The sequence below is a fragment of the Hemibagrus wyckioides genome, linkage group LG09, assembly GCF_019097595.1.
Source record: "Hemibagrus wyckioides isolate EC202008001 linkage group LG09, SWU_Hwy_1.0, whole genome shotgun sequence".
Classification (NCBI taxonomy): Eukaryota; Metazoa; Chordata; class Actinopteri; order Siluriformes; family Bagridae; genus Hemibagrus; species Hemibagrus wyckioides.
The window spans coordinates 8,183,628-8,209,594 of NC_080718.1; the positions used below are offsets into that span (position 1 = coordinate 8,183,628).

A 25,967-nucleotide genomic window follows, 5' to 3' on the forward strand; every position below is an offset into this window, starting at 1 on the left:
CATACACACACACTAAAAAAAGGCACACTAACATTTTGTTGGACCACATTAATTTGATTAACGGAATGCATTTGATCATTTCCATAAGCTTATGCAATGTGACAACATTTATTTTATCCAGAGTTGCATTAATTTCTTGCCAAGATTTTTCATTGATAAGGGGGTCGGACTGCTGTGTAAAGTCTTCTCCAGCACATCCCAAAGATTCTCAGTGGGGTTAAGGTCTGAACTTTACCCAGTCTGAGCCTTTCCCTACAAAGAATCCTGCCATCATATTTCTTGGCTTTGTTATCTCCTTAATGTCTGTGCCATCAGGGAAGAAATAAATTCATTGATGGAAAAACCGGGTTATTCAGTATATTCAGCTAGTCAGCTAACCAAATTTTTTGGACACAACGTTGCTGAAACTAGACCTCACCAACCCAAGCAACCCCAGATCACTGCCCTCACAGGCTTGTACAGTAGGCACTAGGCATTATGGGTGCATCACTTCATCCACTTCACTTCATAACCTGTTGCACCCATCACTCTGAAACATGACCTTTTCCCACAGCTCCAGAGCCCAATCTTTATGCTCCCTAGCAAAGTGAAGCCTTTTATTCCAATTAGCCTCACTAATAAGTGGTTTCTACTGTTTGTTGGTTTTTTTAAGAATATGATTTCATCAAACATTTTAATTATCTCTGATCATTCAAGATTTTTTTTTCAACCACATTTCTTCCTCAAAGATGATGAATCACCACTATCCTTCCTGGTTTTAATAATGTTTTGGACAGTTCTTAACTCAATTTGAATAGTTTCAGCAACATCATTAGTTGCTGTTTTTATTGTTGTTTGACCGTCCTGATACAGAGTACCTCTTCTGAACTAATTATCTAATTCCACGCTCCCAGCATATGTTTTCCAACATGGTTGTTTACGAACTGTAAAGCTACTCATTACTTATCAGTTAGCTGAAGCATATTAATCAATATACAGATTATACACACACACACACACACACACACAGCGGAGATCAGAATATTAACTATTGTTGCACAAAAGAAGATTACAACTAAAATTTTTGAGGGTTACAGGTGTCAGAATTTACTAAGAAGTCTAGAGGCCCAGGCAAATCTGTGGCCACAGGATATCACTAGTTTCTCACACTGCTCTGGTATGATCTTAGTCTTCATCTAGTCTCTTGGCTAGTCATTTCATTATTTCAATGTTCTTAGCTTCAAGGAACTGCGTTACCCATGTTGTAGTGTGACGGGGGAACTGTCTTGCATGAAAATTGTGGGCTGATTGGGAGATACACACACGAAAGGAACCAAATGTTGCTTAATGAGGTTCTGAAAAACATTTGCATTCACCCTGCCATGTAGCTGTATAAGAGACTAAACTCTCATGGCAGACAACATCCCCCAAATCATGACACTTCCTGCTCCATACATTCACTGACTTCTTTACAGACTTTGTGCTCAATCTTTCCCCAGTTTGACACCAAACAGAATAGGACAAAATAAATGAAACTTGCTCTCATCACTAAAGTGAACCTTGAACCAGTTCTCCTCTGTCTACCTGCTGAAAGTGTACATACACTCAAATGTTATATATAGCTTTACACCACCCAAGCAACGCTTGTCATTAAGCATATTAATATTAGACTTGTGTGCAACGACTCTACCACAGATACGCATTTTATGAAGCTCCAGCTTTCTGATGATATAACCGCTAGTCGTCTTAAGACTGATGCAAAATTCGGCACAATTCCTACATCAGAGAGTTGAACCTCGATGTCCACTGTTGTACTTGATGTGCATCTGTAACTAATCATGACAGCATTACAAGACACAAAGAGAGATGCTAGGTGATAATCAAGGACACCGTTTTTTTTTTTATTTTACATATAACTGTGACTAAATTAGTGCTCACCTTTTCCATTGTTTGAGGCACTAACTCTAGCCTAATTACATTCATATTCATTTGCGTCAAATTATTAGTAACAGAACTCATGTCCATGGGCTCCATTGGTAATTGGTAACTGAGGCACCTGATTTTGGTGGGTCTGCTGTTTTCTTTGCACGCTGCTCATTCATAGAGTCATTCATAGAGTTTATTCGCGTTAGCGTGGGTTTATGCTTAGTGTTTTTATTAATAAATATATGTAGATAACATTTCCAGTGGTGACACAAGCGAGCTGAAAGATATCTTACGGTAGCGGTCGAAATAGCTAGCAACAGGCCGGTGAAACCCTGCCTGACCAAGAGTATCTAGACCTTAGTGTTTTAATGTGCTTTATGTTTAATAACAATAAAACAAGGCTTACCTTGATTACAGTGTTTATAGTAGTAACGTGCTGTGTGATTTGGGCGGAAACAGGAACTGAGGCCACATCTGAGAAAACGGAGACAGGAAGAACGAGCTACTATGTGACGAACAGTCGCTTCTTTGGCCGTTGACGATACTCCAGCTGCCACGGCTCAGCACTGCGCATGCGTGGGATACAATACAGAATAATTTATGCTTCATTCAAAATATATACAGCAGGCTGAGGTCGCTGGTCTGGATACCATTGTGTGTACCTAATATGTACCCCTGCCCGATTCAGTAGTGCATTGCGCATGCGCATTACGCACTACGCCTCATGCCTGATTTGCACCGCGCATGTGTGTACCGCGGATGACGTGACAGCACATTTTGATGCGTTTCAAAATAAACTTTTGCACCGTATTGCATGTTGTGACTATTGGGAACATGAGATAAAAATGTTTATTTTTTACAACGTTAGAAAAATACATATCGCAGCAATTGTAGCAAAAGAATACGGGGTAAAACACGTGTGTCTGAGAAATTAATTTTCAAATTTTCAAAAGTCTATTATGTCTTGTGTATAAAAGAGCTGGTTCGGAGCTCTGTGTAATTCCAACACCAAAGTTAGAGTTACACTATTACATAAGTTACAGTTAAAAGACTTATAACATGTTTGCGTTTTCTTTGTTAAAACCGAGGATGAGCTGAGGTCTAGTGCGCCTTAGTGCTGGTAAATACCACTGAGCTCCAGAGGTACCAGAGACGGGGCTTTTGCTGTCTCCAGTAAAGGATGCAAAAGAATGGAGTTTGTGGAGTAGTTTCTTGGGGAAAGGAGGGGGGCTAGATATGCAGATTGAAATTTTGTAATTACACTGCATATTTAACAAATCTGATTTTTCCCCAGTGTTCCCAATGTTGAACTGTATAATATATAAAATTTAACCATATTTCATAGACCTTCATAGCGTCTCACGAAGGATAATATAGCTAGTTTTCCCATATGATCAACTTCTAGCTCAATGTATGCAAAACATACATAGGTTTAGTTTTGCTTTAGTTTTGCTGTACCCAGACATAGTCATTATAGTTATTTCCTGCTGTGTCTGTCTTTTTCTTGGTATAGAAGTCACCACATTTGGGTTTTGGTTTTGGAGACATTTAAATAATTTCCTAAAAATGAAATTAATTAAGTAATTTAACTCTTATTTTAGATTAAATGTCACCACTGTCAGAACAGTCCCTGTCAAAACAGACAAGGGTTAGGGTCTTGCATTCTATCAGGGCGTGTGTGGATAGATCTCTGACAAATCCCAGCAAACATGCCAAATTAGACCCTTTTACAGGTATATCGTAGGCACTGGAGACAATGGTTAGCCCTTAAAAATCCCAAAATAGCCCGGAGTGGGATGTCTGTAGGCAGCACACAATTTGCCACACAAATCCCATGTATGACCTCGGTGGGTTAGCCCACACTATGCCTATGCCTATTTTACTTACATTGGTCCAACAAGGGTTGTCTGGGAAGCCATGCTTTGTCATGCCTAATCGAATCCCATTCGAGACCACGGAAGGATAGCCCACACCGGGCCAGTGCCTATTTTACCCACTTTTTCCCAAAAGGGGCTTTCTGTAGGCAATCCAAAACTTTTAGTCTGTATTGGGCCATTCCTATTTTACCCACATTGGCTCAACTCTTTTATTCTCTTTGCACTGTCATGAACTGTTACTTTTGCTTACATATTGTAGTCCTTTGTCATCTCAAGTAATAAAACAGCCTAAATTGGAACAATTATTAAAAACTAAAACAAATAATTAATTATTAAAAACTAAATTAGCACAGTTATTGTGTGCAGGACATTCTGTGGATATAAAAAAAAATTAACATAACCTAACAACATAAAGTGGCATTTTTTTTGCGATGGAAAAAGATGTTAAATGCATGAAGTTAAACCATGCAGGAACTTTTTTCATATTTTTGTGAAAATGCAACATATAAAAATCAAACAACCAAAAGAAACAAACAACCATTTTCCTGACATATCCAACTGGAAAAGACATGGAAGGCTGCAAGGATGCTGAACTGTTGAAAAATGTACATCAGGAGAGTAAATCAAAGATTTTTCAAAGCAAGCACTGGTTGCTCTTTACATTTGACAGCAATCCTGAATTCTTTATATATTTGGGCTATGGGGTACAGACATAAAATTTTAAACATAAAATCCTATCCCATCTCCCATAACTATGTGAAATAAGGTGTTATGGTGTACGTTTTTGTTTGTTTGTTTGTTTGTTTGTTTGTTTTGTTTGTTTGTTTTACCACAATATAAAAAATGTCTTTGGTGCAAAAATGACAGCATATCAGTAATAGAATCCATTCAACAATGAGTGGAGTGACCTGAAGAGGACATACTGTGCACAGGACATACCCAGACAGAGTTTTTTCAAGGAAGAATGGCAAAATATTGCTAAAACAGGATATGCCAAACTCGTTGAATCTTACCCAAGCAGAAATCTAGATAAAAAGTATTTGTTTAGTGCCTGGAACACCCAATTTATTAGCTTATTGTACATTTCTATGTTTAATTTTCCTCTCTAAATTCTATTGTTTCTTATTTAATTTCACAATAAATTTAGAAAAGGTTCTTGCTTGATTTGTCTTGATTATTTTAAATGACAAAAACCTGCAATTTTTAGCAACAGCATGTATACATTCAACTGTGTCACATTTCAATACATTTCAATGTTCATAATTTGAAACCCCTAATATTAAATGGACTGTAATTAAAATAGTCTATGTGATACTTATCATAGCCCAAGGGATAGTTATTTTGGGCACAATTAGAGCATTGTTTTAAATTATTTCTTGAAATAGAAATTTTGCACACTTAGGTAAAATTGTCTACCATTTTCTCAGACATAATTTTCTACCATTTTCTCAGAATTGTCAGACATCTTTTCTCAAACCCCAATCATATAACTACTGTCTATTTGTAGCCTTTGTGAATCAGTGAAGTGAGTCTGTCATATAAATATAATTTGCATATGAACAGCCCCATGGCAGTACCTTAGCCCTCATCCGTTACAGATTTTCACTATATTATTTTGTGTGGCAGCTGGGGCATGGTCACACACCAGGTGTATGTTTTTCTTTTAATTTATTTCTGTGTGTTTATTTCTGCTTTCAGTAACTGCTGTAACACAACAACTGGCATAATTGGCAGATTGTGCAACACACACACTTACTGACATAAACTGCAGGCTAGTGATAGTTTATAATGTTATTTTATATTTTTGTAAGTGCACTAAAAGTGTGGTGAAAATACAGAAGAGAACTAGGGTTTTCTGAAATTCCACCTGCCTCCCATGTCATCCAACATACTAATAATTACCAGGTTTGAAAGTGGTGCTGCAACCCTGGATTGAGGAGGATTTTTCAACATTTCAACACCACATATTTCTCGACACACAATGCACACCAAGAATACTTTTAATGAATATTCAGAGCCCTATATTGACCCTTCAAATTGTGGATGCTGCATGGGATTTTTTTTACTCTTTTACCCTTGCTATCTGAGCATTAAGAGTTCCTGCAGTACATTGGCTGGACACCAGAGGAGAATCTCCAATGCTTCCTGTTTATCCTTCACCCTTCCCATTCCTTTCTCCCACAGCTCTCTCTCCAAATAGGTAGAACGTCTCATGTCCACCAGGACTATGGCAAAGCACAGGGAGGTCTACAGACATTGTGAGGAAGACTGACATTTCCAGGTTCTGTGTTCCCTCATGTAGACTGCCAGGACACTGATCCTGATCCCTGACATGCTGCAAACATCGCCCAATTTAGCAGGTATGTACCACTTTTTATTGAGGCAGTACCCATTTGGCCCTGTTGACCTCAGAGTGTAACCAGACCACTACACATCATAGTTTGATTCACTGTGGTCCACTGGGAAATGAAGGTGTGGTCCATGCATGGGGATGTGCATGAGTACCCATTGTGCCAGTCACTGTTCAATTTCAGGGGCCATCTTAGAGTAGAAACAGTGGTTAGTCCTTGTCTCACACATTCCCTATTTGTTGGTCCAAATTGGCCAGGGTTTCAGGCATGCATATGATCAATCATTCAAACAAAAAACATAGACAAAGACTGTTGTGGTTCAGAGAGTTAGAACAAAACTCAAGAATGCGCTTTATTCTTCCTTTCACTTTTCGGCAATTTTATTTAAATGCTCGCTCTTGCACAGTCACACAGATCTGTAAGCTCAGGTCTCTCTCTCTGGCTCTTGTCTCTCTCACTTTTATCCTTCTCACCACTCACTGCAACAGAGAACAAATCATTGGTATGATTAGGCACAGTTGTGTAATCTTTACCACTTAGTCTAGGATGTCTGTTGTAGCTACCCATGACCTCTCCTCTGGGCTGTATCCCTCCCAGTCTACCAGGTACTGCATTTGGTTACCTCACTTTCTTCCAGTCCAGGATTCCTTTAGCCAAACCGTCAACATCCAGTGGTATGGGAGGTGATGGCTCCACAGTCACATGGTCAGCTGCCATGTGGGCCAGTTTCAGGAGGGACACATGAAAACAGCTGGGACATCAGATGGCTCAGGGGAACAATGGTGGTTTATATTCCAGGATGTATTGGAACTGTGTTAAACTAGTGGAGGAGTGTATTAGGAGGTTCGGGGTGCATTCATTCAGTTGGAGACACTCACTGCACCTGTGTTGTTCTTGACTGCATTAGGAAGACTAAACTGGTGATTAATCTCTTGGTTGAGGTTTTCAAACTGACCATTGGCTTAAGGCTGATATCCAGACATGAGTCTGACGTTGATGTTGAAGTGCTAACAGAAGGCTTTCCATACCCTGAATGTAAACTGGGTACCCCTGTCAGTGAAAATGTCTTCCAGGAGGCTGTAGATTTGGAAGACTCATTGTAACTGTGTTTCTGCAGTTTCCATGGCTGTAGGCAGGTCCCTTTAGGGGTCGACATGCCCTGGAAAACTAATCGATTATAACTATGATGGTCAAACTGGACATGAGTTGACATATCTCCACCAAAACAAGTTTTGTACCAGAGCTGTGGTTCTGTGAATACCTGAGTGAACTGAGCTCAAAGAGTTATGTACCCACTGTATAGTTCTTTGTCTGAGTGCCTGTGGGATGTATTGTTTATGGGGTGGGCATTCTGATGGTGACAGATAAACTTATTGAACCCTTTGAATTTCCTACATGAGGTCCCAATGAATAGGAGGAATGACCACTGAGTGGGGCAGAGGAGGTTCAGGGTTAGATCAGTTGGTTACAGGGTCATACCTTCTGGATAGAGCATCCGCCTTGCTGTTCCTGATGCCTAGATGGTACATAATTGTGAAATTAAATCATGTGAAAAATAGGGCCAATCGAGCTTGGCTTAGACTTTTAGCATTCTTGATGTATCCATATAAGGGTTGGGTACCAAACTTGGTACTTTTAAGGGTACTGTCCAAATTACGTCAGTACTACAGAGTACCAATTCACATTAAATAAATCAGTGCCAAATTTTGGTACCTGAGAACGCATCTGGGTGCCACACGAGGGTATGTTAAAAAAAAAAAGACCATGTGACGTGACGTCACCCCTGCAACTTATTCAAACACAACAATGGTGGTTGCATTTTACAAAATTAGACACAGACAATTTGCAATATTTGTAATTCTAAAATGCAAGGCTGACCATGGCAACACATCTAACCTCAGGAAGCACCTAATCAAAAACAACCTAATCAAGCAGCTAACACACCTACCGAAGTTGAACCCCTGGACGAGGATGACGAAACATTAAGTGAGACATCAATAACAACTTCAACATCTTCAGGTAATTAATTATCCTAGCATGTTGTTGGAGAAAATGACATTTTCACAGTGATGGTTGCCATTAACATAGCATTTTTTTAGCGTCAGTTAACACTTCTAGTTAATGGATGGAAATTCTGTATCGTGCTATTTATGTTAAACAAAAAATAATGTTAACATTGAGAGGTTTGGACTTATTTTTTTTCACTGAAATAAATCTTTGTGTTATTACACAGAGTGTAAGGTACTGAAAAAGTTACAGTTGGGTACCGGTAATGAATTTCAGGTACTGTACCGATACCGGTAAAACTGTGAATGGTACCCAACCCTAATTCATATGTAAGGTTTTTATGGTCAGTAATTGTAGGTAAAGGGTATTATGCTATATATAAGGTATTATCCTATGCTGTGTTGATGGACAACACCTTCTTGTTCTCCACATCATAGTTTGTCTCTGCCTGGGTTAGCTTTCTGGAGTAGAATGTGCAGTTTACTCTGTCATTGTGAAAGGACTGCTCCGATGCCACAGTCGGATGCGTCAACCTCAACAATTAGTAGAGGTAGGATCAGGGTGTTAGTTTTTACGGGCTGTGGCAAAACTCATCTTTCTCAAATGTTTTCTCAAATTAGTTTCTTAACTGCTCTAGATTATCTTCTTGACCTTGGTATTGTAGTTATGGATGATGTGACAATAGAAGTTGACAAAGCCCAGAAATCTTTGGAGTTCCTTGACAGATGTAGGCCCTGGCCATTCTGTGACTGCTTTAACTTTGGCTTTGTCCATTTCAACCCCCTGGTGGCACACAATGTATCCTAGGAATGTGTTTTTTGCACTATGGTTTACAGATATGTCTTTACATAAAGATGATGCTGAAGGAGTTGGGAAAAGACTGTTCTTTCATGATGGATGTGTTGTTCTTTGGACTGAGAGTAGATGAGTATGTCATCAATTTAGGCTATAATGTACCAGTTGACTAGGTCTCTGAAAATATAATTTCTGACTAACTAGAAAACTGCTGGAGTGTTAGCTAGGCCATAAGGCATAACAATATACTTATAGTGCCCATTGTGGTGACAAGCACAGTCTTCTATTCATCTCCCTCTTTAATAAGGATAAGATTGTTCCTTAAGTCCAACTTAGTGAAAATTCTGGCCTCACATACTTCTTGGGCAGGTGAGACGAGAGGGAGTGGGTAATGATATTTGACTGTGATAGCATTCAGACCCCAGTAAGACCACCATATTTCTTCTTGACAAAGAAAAAGCCGTAGTGGTGGGTGAGGAGGATGGAGGGATGAAGCCGGATGCTAATGCCTCTTTGATATAATCCTCCATAGCTTTGGTTTCGGGGATAGACAATGGGTAAACTTAATTTTGGTCGGTGAGGTGTTGGGTAGCAAGTCAATAGCATAGTCCAAGGGTCTGTGAGGTGGTAACTGGGTGGCTTTTTCCCTGCTGAAAACAGTCAGGTCTTGGTATTCTTTAGGGATGTCAACACTTTTCTGTGGCTCTTTGCTTTCAATTCTGATAGCCAGACACAGGAACTGGATTGTGTAATTCAAGCAGTTCAATTCAAGTGACAGGATGTCGACCAGTGGACGAGTTTACCTTGTCTCATGAAAATCAGTGGGTCGGGAATTTTTCAAGATTCTATGATGCCTTTAGATGAGTTGACAATTTGATTTCCTCAGTGTGAAGCAGTGCAATCTGGAGCTTAATAGGAGCAATTTGATGGGTGATCCTTCCATCACCAATAGGTTGGTCATCAGCTGCAGTAACACGTATGCAAGCAGAGGACAGCACAATTAGGAGATGGTCACAAACAAGTTGCTGATGTATCACATCAGTGGCTCCAGAATCTACTAAGGCTGTAACATTATGAAACTTATCAGCTTTGTGTCAGAACTCAGAGCCCCCTCCGAGTGGACATATCACAGGGTGGAATTTTAGATTGTGTCAGTTTCTATTTTGTCCATAATCTTACCCAATAAGCTCAATTAACTATCAAATACTTAGCCAAAATAACGGAGATCTCAGTCAGCAGATGAGAAGAAGCAGGTTTCTTTATTCAGACATGCAGTCAATAACATGCATTTCTGAAGAGAGCGGCTGGTCTGAAAAACCCCGAGAAATTCCCCTCTACTTATACCCCAGGCGTCCCATGGCGCCTACTTGTCTCTAATTTGAATATTTCCAAAATATTTTGAAATATTTTGAATATTTTACATTTTATATTTTACATACAGGTCGTTTCGACCGCACACACTGCTTCCCACAGATCATCTTGGCCTCGCTTGCTGCCTTCCACAATGATGTTTAAGTACCCTGATCTCTTCTTCTACGTTATTTTGACATTTCCTTATCTGCTTGATCCAGGTTAGATGGTTAGATGCACTGCTATGTTTAAGTAAGCCTTGCAATTATGCTGTCTCATATCCTCCCCGCTTCATCGCTGGCGTTCCAATGCTGTTGTTTACCTTAGACTAGATCACACTGCCCTAACAGTCTTGGTGCCTGCAAAGCTTTATTTAAGATTACATAGTCACACGATATAGACCTCACTCAGCTGTAACTTCTAATGTTTTCTCTTTTTCTATGTCCAGTCTCAGTGTGGATATTATACTAGCACGCTAATATTAATGGTTCTGCATGATTATTATAAAGGTTATACTTGATTGTTATAGACTTGTATTAATCAAAGCAAGCCAGCTATTTAATCAATAGCTAAATAATTTTGATAGATTGATACTACTTTTAGGCAGAATATTGCTAAATTAAAGCTAAGTATATTACTTTTAGGCCAATTCAAAGCTAGGTATATAATTCTAAGATAGGTATATAATTTCTCTCTGACATTTGCATATTAGAACCGGTAATGAAAAGCTATGATTAGATTAGATTAGATTAGATTAGATTAGATTAGATTAGATTAGATTAGATTAGATTAGATTAGATTAGATTAGATTAGATTAGATTCAACTTTGTCACTGCACATGTAGGTACAAGGCAACGAAATACAGTTAGCATCTAACCAGAAGCGCATTTGTGCAGTGCAAATAATTTGCATATATAAACAGTATATAAACAGTATACAGTGAGGGAGGTAAATACAATGAGTGCAAATGAGCAAATGATTATAGGTGGTGCAATAAGAAAGGTATTGTATACCATGATAATAATTAAATATGTAAACAGTATACAGAGAAGGAGTTATGTACAATGAGTGCAAAGAGGAAAATATTGTATACCATGATAAATAATTGCATATGTAAACTGTACACATATGTAAACTGTACACAGAAAGGATTACATACAGAAAAGGTTATATACACTGATAATAATGTGTTCAGTCAATGTGTGTGTGATCGGGGGAAGGCAGAGTTCAGCAAAGAAACAGCTGTGGGGGAAAAGCTGTTCCTAAACCTGCTAGTCTTGGTCCGGAGTCTCCTTTAGCGCCTCCCGGAAGGCAGGAGGGCAAAGAGCCTATGGGCAGGGTGAGAGAAGTCCTTTAAGATTTTGTGTGCTCTGCTGAGACAACGCTTTCTGAAAATGTCCTCGATCTTAGGAAGTGAATCTCCTACGATGCATTGTGCAGTTTTCACCACCCTCTACAGCGCTTTCTGGTCCGACACAGAGCAGTTCCCATACCAGACTGTGATACAGCTGGTCAGGATGCTCTCGATGGTGCAACGGTAGAAGTTCACCAGGATGTCTGAAGAGAGATGGTTCTTCCTCAGAGCCCTCAGGAAGACCAGACTGGAGCTGTTGGTAGTCCAGGAGAGATCCTCGGAGATGTGGATACCCAGGAATTTGAAGCTAGTGACATGGTCTACCGCCTCTGCGACATGAGGTTAAGCTCACCTTGATTGTTTCAGTCTTTATTTTGAGCTGACAAATCCTATAGATACCAATATCATCAAATCAGCATTTAGAATGTTGTACTCCTCAACAAAAGACTGATTTTATTTAATTCTTTTTCTTCAAAATCATCAGTTTGCATACTAGATCCATTACCTGCATGTTTCTTTAAACAGATAATAGCAGCAACCAAACACCTTCTAAAAATAATCAGTTTCTCCCTTAGCATTGACTATGTGCCCAAGTCCTAAACTAGTGGTTATCAAACCCCTTATTTAAAAACAGACCTTGACCACTGTCAGTTTCGTAACAAAAGGCCAATATCAAACCTCTCCTTTAACTCCAAGATCCTAGGAAAGTTATGCTCATACCTACATAGGAATAACATAAATGAAATGTATCAATCAGGATTTAGACCTCAACATAGCATAGCACAGAGGCAGCACTGGTTAAAAGTAGCAGGTGTTGCTTGAACTTAGTGCAGCTTTTAACACCACTGATCATACAATTTTACTTGATAGGCTAAAAAATGTAGTTGATGTTAAAGGAGCAGTCGTCTCCTGATTCAGGTCTTATTTGTTTGAGAAGATTTAGTTAGTAAGTGATGTTATTGTTATTCTCTACACATACTAAGGTTAGATTCAGTGTTCCACAAGGTTATGTTTTAGGCCCAATGTTTTTTCTTTACCTTATTGGGTCTCTTGGTACATTTATTAATAAACATGGTATTAGTTTCCACTGTTATGCTGGATGACACAGTTATATCAAAGGATGGCACAGACACAGCAAAGCCAGATGAGAGGCTTATTAAGAATGTGTGAAGGACATTAGTGGATGATTACTAACTTCTTCCTAGTTAATTCTGACAAGACAGAAGCGCTTTTCCTATGCACTACATGCAGCCAGAAGTAAGCTTTTTGATTACATAATAACTCTGGAAGGCATTTCTGTTTCATCATGTGCAGCATAAAAGATCTTGGTGTGATTATTGACTCTAGTCTTTCATTTGAAGCTCATATAGATAATATAATTAGGGTAGTCTTTTTTCAACTCAGGAATATTTCTAAAATAAGAAATGTAATGTCACTACACGATGCAGAAGTACTGCTTTGTTTCCTCTAGGTTGGATTATTGTAATGCCTTACTGTCTGTATTTTCCAGTAGGTGCGTAAGCAAACTCCAGTTAGTGCAGAACGTAGCAGCTGAAGTCCTAACTAGAACCAGAAGATATGAACACATCATTCCTAACTTATTCACACTGCATTGACAGTAAAATGTTGCATTCATTATAAAATACTACTACTGACCTATAAAACACTGAATGGTCTTGAAGACCTTTTGGTTGTTTGCCTACTTCGATCAAATGGTGCAGGTTATTTGTTGATACCTCAAGTATTAAAGGATACTTTTAATAAAAGATCTTACCCCTGAAATATGTGTGAAATTCCCTTAATTATTTTAAAGGACCTAGCTGCTTAAATTAATTTCAACCATTGTTCTTATTTACACCTATGTGAAATCATTTCTAAGATGTCCTTTGATCATTTTGCCCTCACACCTCTTCAAAAATGTCTTTGGTACACTAAGTCCTGTTGTTGTTACTGTAATTAAAAGATGCCTAGCTAATGGTATTGTTAACTAGCTTTAAAAATACTGTGGTCCAGCCTATACTAAAAACTTTTTTTAAAATCAAAACTACAGACCAGTATCCAAATGATCTATTATCACCAAGATTCTTTGTCTCAAGTCACATCCTACTTGAGGAGTTTCAACATCTTCAGGGCACTGCACAGCACTGAGTGTGCATTGTTGAAACTAACTAATTTCCCTTAACTGATTTCTCTTGACTCCGGATCCAGTGCTTTCTTGGTCCTGTAGATCTTACGATTGCATTTGACCCTATTAATCATGACATTCTTTTAAATTGTCTTAAGTGTGGCATCATAGGCCTTGATCTGAAATGTTTTGTTTTATACCTTAAGGGCAGAAATTTCTGTTAATGTTATTGTTGTCTGTTAATATCGATAACTTCTACTCATTTCCAGTTTCAATCATATGTGGTGTCCCCCCAGGGTTCCATTTTAGGGCCTCTTTTATTCTCTTTACACATGCTCTCGTTTGGTTCTATTTTCAATAAATACCATATTTCTTATCATTGTTATGGTGATACATAATACACCTATTAGTCAGACCTGACAGTAACTGTGCCCTAGATAATCTAACTGCCTTGCAGATATAGCTGGATATAGCATTTTCAATATTGCACTGCCCTTTGCAATTTCAAGCATAAACTAGTAGTTAAAGGAAGCTTCTTTTAGCTTAGGCCAAATGCTAAATTGAAAGTTACTTAAGTTCCTTTCTCAGAGACCTAGAAACATTTATTCCTTAATCATTCCTGCTTAGACTACTGCAACTCTCTTTGCATAGGATTTGTGCAATCCACCCTCTCCTGATTGCAGATGGTTCAGAATGGTGGCACTAGATTTCTTACTGGCACTTAGAAATTTGAGGTTAGCTTCTCTTCTCTTCTCTTCTCTTCTCTTCTCTTCTCTTCTCTTCTCTTCTCTTCTCTTCTCTCGTTGTAAGTGAAATGTAGGATTGATTTTAAGATTTTTATAATTTATTTTTAAGCTTTGCATGGTTGTGTTTCAGAATATGTCTCAGAACTCCTTCATCCATATTCTGCTTCCAGGTCGCTCAAGTCATCAAATCAGTTTGGGTTAGGGTCTCATGCTCACACTAGTCTAAAGGAACATAATCTCAAACATCACCACACTGAGCCCTGGGGCCCATTGCTCACTCACGACTGCACAGCAATGCACAGCTCAAACCACATCATCAAGTTCACCGATGACACCATTGTGTTGGGTCTCATCAGCAAGAAAGATGAGTCCCCATACAAAAGCAAAGGAGGTGCAACACCTAACAGCCTGGTATAAAGCCAACAACCTGTCTCTGAACGGTGACAAAACGAAAGATACTGACGAATTATGCATAGTCACTCCAGGGGAGTGACTTTAATAAAGCCTGAGAAATGGCCATCTCTCACCCCCCATCCTGACCATGTCTTACAGAGGGACCATCAATAGCATCCTGAGCAGCTGAATTACTGACTGGTTTGGGAATTGCACTGTCACGGATCACAAGACCCTACAGAAAGTGAGGACAGCTGAGAAGATCATCAGAGTCTTCCCTCTATCATGGACATTTACATGACATGCTGTATTTGCAAAGCCAACAGTATTGTGGATGACCTCACACACCCACTCTTCACCCTACTGCCATCTGGGAAAATGTACCATAGCATTCAGGCTCTCATGATAGGCAAGAAGGTACAGCCAAACATTGCACTGTCCTACCCATAGGACAGATTCCATGGAATGTTCAGGACACCTAAACAAAGGAGGACCTGTTGGTTCATAGTTGTTGGTTCTAAGGAGCTGCAGGAAATGTTTTTCATAATTCTATGGCAGGGGTTTTAGGTCAGTCACTGTACCATCTCAGGAGTTTTAACCAGGATTTCTCAGATTATTAACCATACCGAATTCCAAATTACTCACAAATAAAGCGTAATTCCAGAGATAAGTTTACACCTTTGTGTAATTAACATGGGACTATTTGTGTGTCTTGCATTGAAAAAAATCTGCATTGAGCTGTCTCAGAGCAGACATGTCTGCATTTTTCTCTAGCAAAAAAAAAAATTTAAAAAGAATTTAAAAATTAAATTAATGCTTTCCAAATTCTGCCTCCTGCATACTTTGTTTCAAATATTTATCTTTATTATTATGCAAGTCCTACTTTATCATTCTATGTTAAAAATATTTCATTAAAAAAGGCCCTCTATATATATATATATATATATATATATATATATATATATATATATATATATATATATAAAAACAGATCATCTCTCTCTTTCTCTCTCTCTCTCTCTGTCTAGCAGATGATTTTATTGGTAGCATGTGTATGTGTAACATGTTTTATTTATGGCACATGTTTTAAATCCTGGTACTGTTGTGAAGTGTGTTGTTTAGTTTTAGTTTAGTATAAGGATCTGGAACCTAGGCTGTGTCGCAATTGCAAGTGTGTGATTTCTCGATTTCTTTTGTCGCCTTCATTCGAGTCATTCATCGTTCGTCTTTTCAGGTCTGATTCGAGAAGCGCGTCTTTGCCCGTCCCCGCGGTTCGAGGCGTTCGGTGCTCGGCTCTTCTCCCCGTGAGCCTGAGAACGTTTGGGAACATGGCGTCAGACGGAATGATTTTAACTAACCACGACCACCAAATCCGAGTCGGAATATTGACAGGTAGGCGCGAAATGGCACTCAATCCTTCTCGTGCATTGGACACGCTTGTTTCTGTGCAGCTTTACATAGGGTTCTGTTTTAATCGCAGTAATGTTAGCTGGCTTCGCTTCGGTTCTTTTCGCCTGTCAGTCGCTTGTCTCGACTTATGTGCAATCTTTCGGTTGTCTCTGCTTCTTCCATCCCAGTGTTCAGGCTGTGAGTGACCGCTGTCTGTAAAGTCTGTACGCAGCCGTTATATAGGGCTTGGAGACCTCGCTTCATTATCGTGCACAGTGCATGTTGAGCCGTACACACACCTCTCTCGCGCTTTCATGCACACACGATATATATATATATATATATATATATATATATATATATATATATATATATATATATATATATATCTCGTGTGTGTGTGTTGGGCAACTGTACAGCTGTTCTCAGTTGACTTTAGCGCGCGCATGTTTGAATTTCGCTGCAGTAGGCCCATGGAAATAAATGATAAAGTCTGACTACTTTTGACATGCATTAGCACCGGTTTTCCAAACGTCGATGAAGCAGGCCGTAATCTCCTTGTCAATAAATATGGCTGCTATTGCAACACTATGGGAATAGAGAGGACGCTTCGAATGCACGCATAGAATGCAAATGCACTGGGTTCACGTCACGTGTCCGTGTGCTTTACTTCACCGCGCATGAGCCGATAATCAATCAGCTACGTGCAGGTTAGATGAATCTATGGTACGCCAAAATTGCCATTAATTCTTGAAATAGAATACAAAAGTTTGTCTCATGATAAAGCATGCGATCAGTGTTCATGTGTTCTTTAACACGGCATACACGGCAAAGCCTGTCAAATAGGTGTTACTCATGTCCAATGGGTGTATACATGGGTGAACATTGTAACAGGGACTCTAAAGTAAAGTCAAAATGTGTGATGTCCTCTAGTGGCTGGCTGCAGTACAGATTTTAATCCCGCCTTTTTCCATGTTAGTCAATGGGACAGATGGCAAACTATCATTTTTAACTTAAATCTACACAATTTTGTTTTGTGCACACACTTCAGCCCTTACCTAATCCTCATCTTCTGCTGTAAGCTGTTGTACCAGACCCTCATTGGGGAGATCTTTGAATTTTCTTTTCTGGTATGTTTCACTTTTTGAGCTTTTTGAGCTTGTTGGGCTGGTATAACTTCTAAACCAGTATGAGTGAATGAAGTGATGACATAAATCAAACTACTAACACTCCCTGAATTTCATAATGATCTGTTGGCTCGAAAACACATGGGCCAGCCTTTAATGAGCATTGGCCACCCATGACCCTGTTGCTGGTTCACCACTGTTCCTTTCTTAGACCACATTTGATAGATACTGACCACTGCAGACCCACAAGAGCTGCAGTTTTGGAGATGCTCTGATCCAGTCGTCAAACTTGCTCGAATCCTTATGCTTATCCATTTTTCCTGCTTCTAACACATCAACTTTGAGGACAAATTGTTCACTTGCTGCCTAATATATACCACCTACTAACAGGTGCCATGATGAGGAGATAATCAGTGTTATTCAGTCAGTGGTCATAATATTATGCCTGGTCAGTATATGATCTTAAATTGTGAAGCAATTTTTGATATTTCAAATGGTGTTGTCATGGCGATGCATTTAAACATCATGCATAATGAAGTGATGCATGATTCCTGTGTGCAATATAGCCCAAAATTATAGGCCTATGTATGTTCAGTTATTAGGCATTAGCAAATGAGCTTAAAATCTTGACACAGGAAATTATGTTTATGAACCAAACTTTCAAATATCCTTTCTTGATATTCTTCCTTGATTTTTACAGTATAGGCTAAATGAGGGTTGATAGTTACATACACATGAGATTAGTGATTAATTGTCATTATATGCCACCACCTGGCCAGAGGAATTGGAGCTTAAAATTCAATCTTTTCAATAATTCCTATAGATCAGATTCATATCATGTTTGTTTTGCATTTACAATATTTACTTTTTAAAGCATTTGTCCTGTTTCTAACACATAAACTTTGAGGACAAAATGTTCACTTGCTGCCTAATATATCCCACCCACTAACAGGTGCCATGATGAGGAGATACTCAATGTTATTTACGGTGCCAGTCAGTGGTCATAATGTTATGCCTGATCAGTGTATATAACTATATTTACTTTATGCCTTGTATAAAAATGGATGGAAACAAGGATGGAGGCAGCTGAAGATTAATGCATGTTTTTAACTTACTCCAATGTATTTAATTAATTATCTGACTCCAAGAGATAATAATAGCATCTAGTCAATGCTATAGAAGTTTAAAATATCAGTGTTCTATTGATAAAGTAGATGTTGTAACATTTAACTATGTTAAATAGATCTGGATGCATATTAGTAAGCTTCTTTGTATTGTACAATAGCATTTTAAAACCCTGAGAGTGCCACTTTGCGGCATGATTAGCACCTATTTGAAACCTGTTTTTTTTTCCTCTTCCAAAAAGTTCTTTTTGCGTGAATAACCGACATATACTATAATATTTTCAGTATTTATGGTGTAGGGGCAACCCTTCAACACACATACACACACACAAAGGCTGTCAGAGCATGGCTGCTGATGTCATCAAAATATTGGTGTTGAAATGCAGGCTGCTGGATTTGCTACTTTGCGGAGTATTGTTCACATTATTAATAATTATTCACACTATGTATGGACCCCATATGGTTATCCACTATGTATGGTTATCATGGCTCTTTCACAAAGTCCTACCTTGCCCATGTTTATTCATAAGAATTGCAGGGTTGGTGTGCATGCTGTATCTGTAATGGAGGCATACAAATTAAAAAATAAAATACCTCTTGTTTGTTAATTTGAAATATGCTTTTATGTATTGGTAGAGAGAAGTAATGAATACTTACTAATGGCTAATTAATAAATTATTTCTCTTTTAGCATTTAGTACATATGAAGTGTTAAAATCTGTTTTAATTATTTAAAATAAGCAATCCATTTTACCACTTTATTTTTAGTTAGATGTTTAACTGTTGTGTCAGAGTTTGAGATCTTGTCTGAGAAGTGTAGACTTTTTTTTTTTTTTTTGGACTTTTGTCAACATAAGTTACTGTAATATAATAATAGAAGTACTGTAATTTCAAACTAATGTTCCAAAACAAAGTACATCAAATAAATGACGTGTACATATTTTTATCTAATTAGAAATATTTATGTTATAAATGTTATAACATTTTCATTAGATTATGATTTCACTTGATTTTAAATGCAGGTTATGCATTCCTATGTATGTGCCTTGTGTTGCATAATGAAAGCAGAAAATAAGTAGCTATTTACAGAAGATTGGAGATGGAATAACAATAGATAGGTACAAGATTGATAAGATGACAGTAAATTTCCAGTAATTTGTTTTGAGTTAGTTCTTGTTGTATAGTTGCAGGTTTGCTTATACATTAAACATGCATATATTTGTCTTGCTTTCTATTTGTCTGTAACCCCCACCCCCTTGTAGTAAGTGACAGCTGTTTCAGAAACCTTGCTGAAGACCGAAGTGGAGTCAACCTTAAAGATCTCGTTCATGACCCATCCTTGTGAGTACATTTATTGTATACATACATCAACATACATGCAGTAGCTTCACCCAGACTAAGTAAAAGCAGAAGCTTTGTCATCAGAATTTAATTGGAGAAAAGTGTGTGTGTGTGTATATATGTATATATGTATATATGTCTTTTTATATATTTATATATATATATATATATATATATATATATATATATATATATATATATATATATACACACACATACACACACACTTTTCTCCAATTAAATTCTGATGACAAAGCTTCTACTTATATAATATATATATTATATATATATATATTATAATAATATAATATATATATTATATATATAATATCTCCTTTAGGAACATGAATGAATATAAAACACAAAATTAATGCATGTTGTAATATTTATGTATATATTTAATTATATGGTGCCAACTGTGTATGTTAATTTAGTATTTTATGTTCATGTTTTTGTGTTCATCCTTCTGTTTGCGTGGTTTTCTGTTTAAGATTCTGCTCACCACAATATCCCAGGAATGAGCGAATGTTGAATTTATATGGATTTTTAATTGTAACTAGCATATTATCTGATTTGATCTCAGAATCTATCCAAACAGTACTGTAAGGTCAAATTCAAATTTTATTTGTCACATACGAAATCATACAGAGTATGACATGTAGTGAAATGCTTTTTACAACTGTCCTACATTTGAAGAAAGAATTTAAAGTGTGTGGACAATAAAAGTATAGGGATATAGGTAATAAAAAATATATACACTACTCACAAAAAGTTAAGGATATTCGGCTTTCGGGTGACATTTCAGGATGCACCTAAAATGCACTATAACCTTTACAGGTGAACTTAATTTGACCTTCTCTACACTTTTGAATGCACATGTCCAACTGTTCAGTGTTTCAGTACTTTTTGCATAACTCGCTGTTCTCTAACAAGGTGCTTAACGGCAAAATTCACTGGTGTTTGATCCATGAATCGACCAATAAATTTTCTGGTTCAGTTAGAATTGGTATTTAAACAGTCCTCTTCATCATGCTGTTTACATTTTGACATCATGAGACCAAGATGACACCTAACAATTGATCAGCAGTACCTCGCCATTGCGAGGCTTCAAACAGGATGTTCTCAGAGGGAAGTGGCCACTGAGCTTAGAGTGTCACAGAGTGTCATCAGCAGGTTGCGACAGAGATACAGAGAGACTGGAAGAATCACAGAAAGGCATAGAATTGGACGTCCTTTGGCCACATCCCACGTTGATGACCGCTTCATTGTGAACAGTGTCCTGCGGAACCGGATGATGAATGCCACTCAACTCCAGGCACATTTAAGGGAGGTGAGAGGCACCCAAATGTCACGTCAGACCATTCGAATCTGTTTACAACAGCGTGGTCTGCGTGCTAGACGACCTACAAGGGTACCTGGCCACACCACCAGGCACAGCCGTTGGGCCAGGGAGCATTTAAACTGGACGAGGGACCAGTGGACCTCAGTGCTGTTCCCTGATGAAAGTTGATTCACGTTGAGCAGAAAAGATGATGGCCGCCAACATGAGACTTCGTTGTCAAGCTGTAATTGATGGTCAAGGGCTCATGACAAATTATTGAGACGTTGATATTTTTTGTTGTGGTATACCCACTACTGTTGTTGGCTTTTGTTTCAATAAATTGTTTGAGATGAGGAAATCACCATTGCATGCTTCTGCTTAAATGCCCTACGTTCATGATATAATATCACTGTAGCGTGAACTTTTTACATTTTCCATATATTTCACCCAAAAGCCAAACTTTTGTGAGTAGTGTATATAGAAAAATAGGAAAAATAAAAACTATCATAGTAGAAATTAAAGACATGATAAATTATGAAAAATACCAATAGTTATGCAAAGCCAATTGTGTGTTGGATATACATATATATATATATATATATATATATATATATATATATATATATATATATATATATATATATATATATATATATATATATATATATATATATATATATATAGGGTTCAATATGACGTTGGTCCACCCTTTGCAGCTATAACAGCTTCAACTCTTCTGGGAAGGCTGTCCACAAGGTTTAGGAGTGTGTTTATGGGAATTTTTGACCATTCTTCCAGAAGCGCATTTGTAAGGTCACACACTGATTGTTGGACGAGAAGGCCTGGCTCTCAGTCTCCGCTCTAATTCATCCCAAAGGTGTTCTATCGGTCTTTATGGACCTTGCTTTGGTCACTGGTGCACAGTCATGTTGGAAGAGGAAGGGGCCAGCTCCAAACTGTTCCCACAAAGTTGGGAGCATGGAATTGTCTTGGTATGCTGAAGCATTCAGAGTTCCTTTCAGTGGAACTAAGGGGCCAAGCCCAGCTCCTGAAAAACAACCCCACACCATAATCCCCCCTCCACCAAACTTTACACTTGGCACAATGCAGTCAGACAAGTACCGTTCTCCTGGCAACCGCCAAACCCAGACTCGTCCATCAGATTGCCAGATGGAGAAGCGCGATTCGTCACTCCAGAGAACGCGTCTCCACTGCTCTAGAGTCCAGTGGCGGCGTGCTTTACACCACTGCATCCGACACTTTGCATTGCACTTGGTGATGTATGGCTTGGATGCAGCTGCTCGGCCATGGAAACCCATTCCATGAAGCTCTCTGCGCACTGTTCTTGAGCTAATCTGAAGGCCACATGAAGTTTGGAGGTCTTTAGCGATTGACTCTGCAGAAAGTTGGCGACCTCTTCGCACTATGCGCCTCAGCATCCGCTGACCCCGCTCCGTCAGTTTACGTGGCCTACCACTTCGTGGCTGAGTTGCTGTCGTTCCCAAACACTTCCACGTTCTTATAATACAGCTGACAGTTGACTGTGGAATATTTAGGAGCGAGGAAATTTCACGACTGGATTTGTTGCACAGGTGGCATCCTATCACAGTTCCACGCTGGAATTCACTGAGCTCCTGAGAGCGACCCATTCTTTCACAAATGTTTGTAAAAACAGTCTGCATGCCTAGGTGCTTGATTTTATACACCTGTGGCCATGGAAGTGATTGGAACACCTGATTCTGATTATTTGGATGGGTGAGCGAATACTTTTGGCAATATAGTGTATATATATATATATATATATATATATATATATATATATATAAAGTATGTATATAATATAAACATAAATAGTAATATAATGCAATATATATATAATACAATATATAATGTAATATGATATTTATAAAAATATATAGTATATATGCATAAACAACTATAGTATATGCATGTATGTAGATAAAAAAAGAGACAAATATAAATGTAATGACAACAAATAATACGGTATGTACAGTGTGCATACATAAGATAAATATATATATATATATAAGGTCAAACATCTGAAATAGTTTTTATCTTAAATAGCTTCCTTCCTGTTTCTTATGCAGTGATGTTATTTACACCTTCTGATCCAATGTTCATGTTCAAGGCCCTAGGCTATCTGTGATTTGTGCCATCGTTATGTCTGTGTGTTTCTCTTTAGCAGAATGCTTCAAGAATGAATCTTGAAATGTTTGTAGGATTTGTAAGGAATTATCATTGTAAACAACAGATGAACCGATTAGATTCTGGAAGAGCTCTATGCCAAACCAGGTCAAAGTCATAGCAGGGTCACATCTATTTTTCTTTAATAGCTTCTTTTCTGTGTGAAAGATATTTTGGGGTGTTTTAGGCATACAAATTAGTAACATGAAGGACTAGAATTGCTTTTTTTTTTGGTGTATCTGTTTAATAGTTAATAAACATTAGTAACCCATCACCATATTTTCCTGTGGGTGTTGGTACATTTTTTTTTGTGTGCTTTCCCTAATTTTGTTGCCCAAAACTTGGTGATTTGTTATTTTCTTCCAATCTAAGAAAGAGTGTATTTGTGTTTCACAGGCTTGGAGGCATAATATCTGCATACAAAATAGTACCTGATGAGATAGACGAAATCAAGGTAATTTGTTTCCCCATTTCCCTACACACGTGCGAACACTGAAACCTGGTAGATAGCCAACCCTGCAACCCCACCCCAAGGATTACAAAGATTATACGCCACGATTACATTCTGTTTACGTTAGATACATGTCTGCTCACTTCTGTTAATCCCATGGTCATGTGTGGCATGTACATAGGAGACTCTAGTGGACTGGTGTGATGAGAAAGAGCTTAACCTTATCTTGACCACTGGTGGAACTGGCTTTGCTCCTCGTGATGTTACACCAGAGGTACAGTGACCAGTGGATTTTTTTATTTTTATTTTTGTGTGCGGACTATATCATTGTTAAAAAGAATAAACCAACGTGGATACCACAGAACTGTCTATGGTAGAAACGCAATCCATTTTGAAGCTGAGAAAAGAAAGCTGGGAAATTGATCAGAGCCATTGCACAAGCCTTAGGCATAGACAATATGTCAATTTGGAATCTTCTGACACTGTGAAAGCTGTAAAGAAAATAAACAAAAGCAACACCCTCTACAGAGTATGGCTGAATTGAACTCAATTCACTATTCAAAAAAAAGCCTGCTAAAGTATCACGAAAAGGAGAAATTTTCATTCCTTTACTGACACCCATCAAAACCTGTGTGTGTGTTTTATCTTTTTCTTCTTCTTTCCAGGCTACAAGGGAAGTGATTGAGCGTGAAGCTCCAGGGATGGCCCTTGCCATGCTTATGGGCTCGTTAAATGTTACACCTCTTGGCATGCTGTCCAGGTGAATATGTACATATAAACAAACACACAAATTTCTCTGGGCTTTAAGTATTAATCACATGCCTGCCCCCTCTAGACCTGTATGTGGCATCAGAGGCAAAACTCTCATCATTAATCTACCTGGCAGCAAGAAAGGCTCACAGGTATGTCTGTGTGTGTGACTAAGTACAGTGTCATATAACTTATTAGAGATTTTCTCCACCTTTTCCAAAAAGGAATGTAGCACTTTATGATGAAAGTTCAGGATGTACGATTTGACCTTTAGCTTAAACTTTTTACTTTGCAATTTTTGATCCTTTGCAAGATGGTGTTAATGAGGTCAGTTGCCGCTCTGACCACGTTTTGTTTGTTTTTGTTTATTTTCTGCTTTTGCAACCACTTTAACATCTTTATATTTGCATCATGGACATCTTCAATTATGACAGAAATACTCTCATTTCTATTGGCTTACAATCCACCTGCTGTTTCTAAACCTGGAAACCTGAAGAGCAACGAAGGACTGACCCAATGTGGAGGCCATGAGGGGAATGAGCTGGCAAATGAGGGCATGGACACACTGTGCTCCTCTGCCTAGCATCATGTTAGCCATTGTCCAGACTCTGGAAAACAAGCTTGATAATCCCGGGCCAGGGTAAAGTTCCAGTGGCCACTTCCAGCTGCACCACCATCACCAAGTTTGGTGATGACCCTGTTGTGGTGGGTCTGATTTTCAACAACCACTAGATGGCCTACGTGGAAGAGATTAAAAACCTGGAGATTTGGTGCCAGGAGTAGTCCTCCTGAATGCCAGCAAGACCAAGGAGTTGATGGTGGACTTTAGCACGAAGCAGGAGAGGAACTACCAACCACTTATGATCAACAGGACACCAGTGGAGAGAGTGGACAGTTCCCGGTACCAAGGTGTTCACATCACGCACCTGTTATGGTCCTGTCAATACCACGGTGAAAAAGGCCCGGCAGCATCTCTACCATCTCAAAGGACTTTAAGGACTTTAAAATGCAGATCAGATACTGAGGACTTTCTATACCTGCACTGTTGAGAGCATCCTGATATACATACACACACACACACACACACACACACACAGTTGAGTGCAAAAGTTTGCATCCCCCTTACACCTTGGGTGAATAATCGAAACATCTGCCTCTGTTGTGCCTCATGTTCAAAATAGCCTTCCATAATCATTTAAATGTGATTCCCCTCAAAACCTTTTATGGTAAAAATAGCTGAGTCCAAGTCCAAATTTATCTTTAACAGCAAGCTCAGAAATTTACATCCCCTTTGATAAACCCTCTAGTTATTTAACTTTAATATGTAAAATTGCGGGTCTGATCCTTTAAAAAAACA

The 25,967-nt window shown here is 38.4% G+C and overlaps 2 protein-coding genes across 11 annotated transcripts in view; one reads left to right on the forward strand and one right to left on the reverse strand.

Annotated features, from left to right (window-relative positions):
• LOC131359749 (alpha-(1,6)-fucosyltransferase-like) overlaps positions 1 to 2,606 on the reverse strand; it is a 41,343-nt gene extending 38,737 nt beyond the window's left edge. For all 3 annotated transcript variants that reach the window (XM_058399832.1, XM_058399834.1, XM_058399833.1), the window contains exon 1: positions 2,312 to 2,606. The gene's annotated coding sequence lies outside the window, so the exon portion shown is untranslated. The remainder of the gene's footprint in view (positions 1 to 2,311) is intronic.
• A 13,543-nt stretch (positions 2,607 to 16,149) lies between these two features.
• Positions 16,150 to 25,967, forward strand: part of LOC131358991 (gephyrin-like) — a 92,210-nt gene continuing 82,392 nt past the window's right edge. For all 8 annotated transcript variants that reach the window (XM_058398485.1, XM_058398489.1, XM_058398481.1 and 5 more), the window contains exons 1-6: positions 16,150 to 16,295; positions 19,805 to 19,883; positions 23,806 to 23,863; positions 24,042 to 24,134; positions 24,526 to 24,620; positions 24,696 to 24,762. In XM_058398485.1, the coding sequence (XP_058254468.1) occupies positions 16,232 to 16,295; positions 19,805 to 19,883; positions 23,806 to 23,863; positions 24,042 to 24,134; positions 24,526 to 24,620; positions 24,696 to 24,762 (456 nt within the window). In that variant the 5' untranslated portion in view covers positions 16,150 to 16,231. The remainder of the gene's footprint in view (positions 16,296 to 19,804; positions 19,884 to 23,805; positions 23,864 to 24,041; positions 24,135 to 24,525; positions 24,621 to 24,695; positions 24,763 to 25,967) is intronic.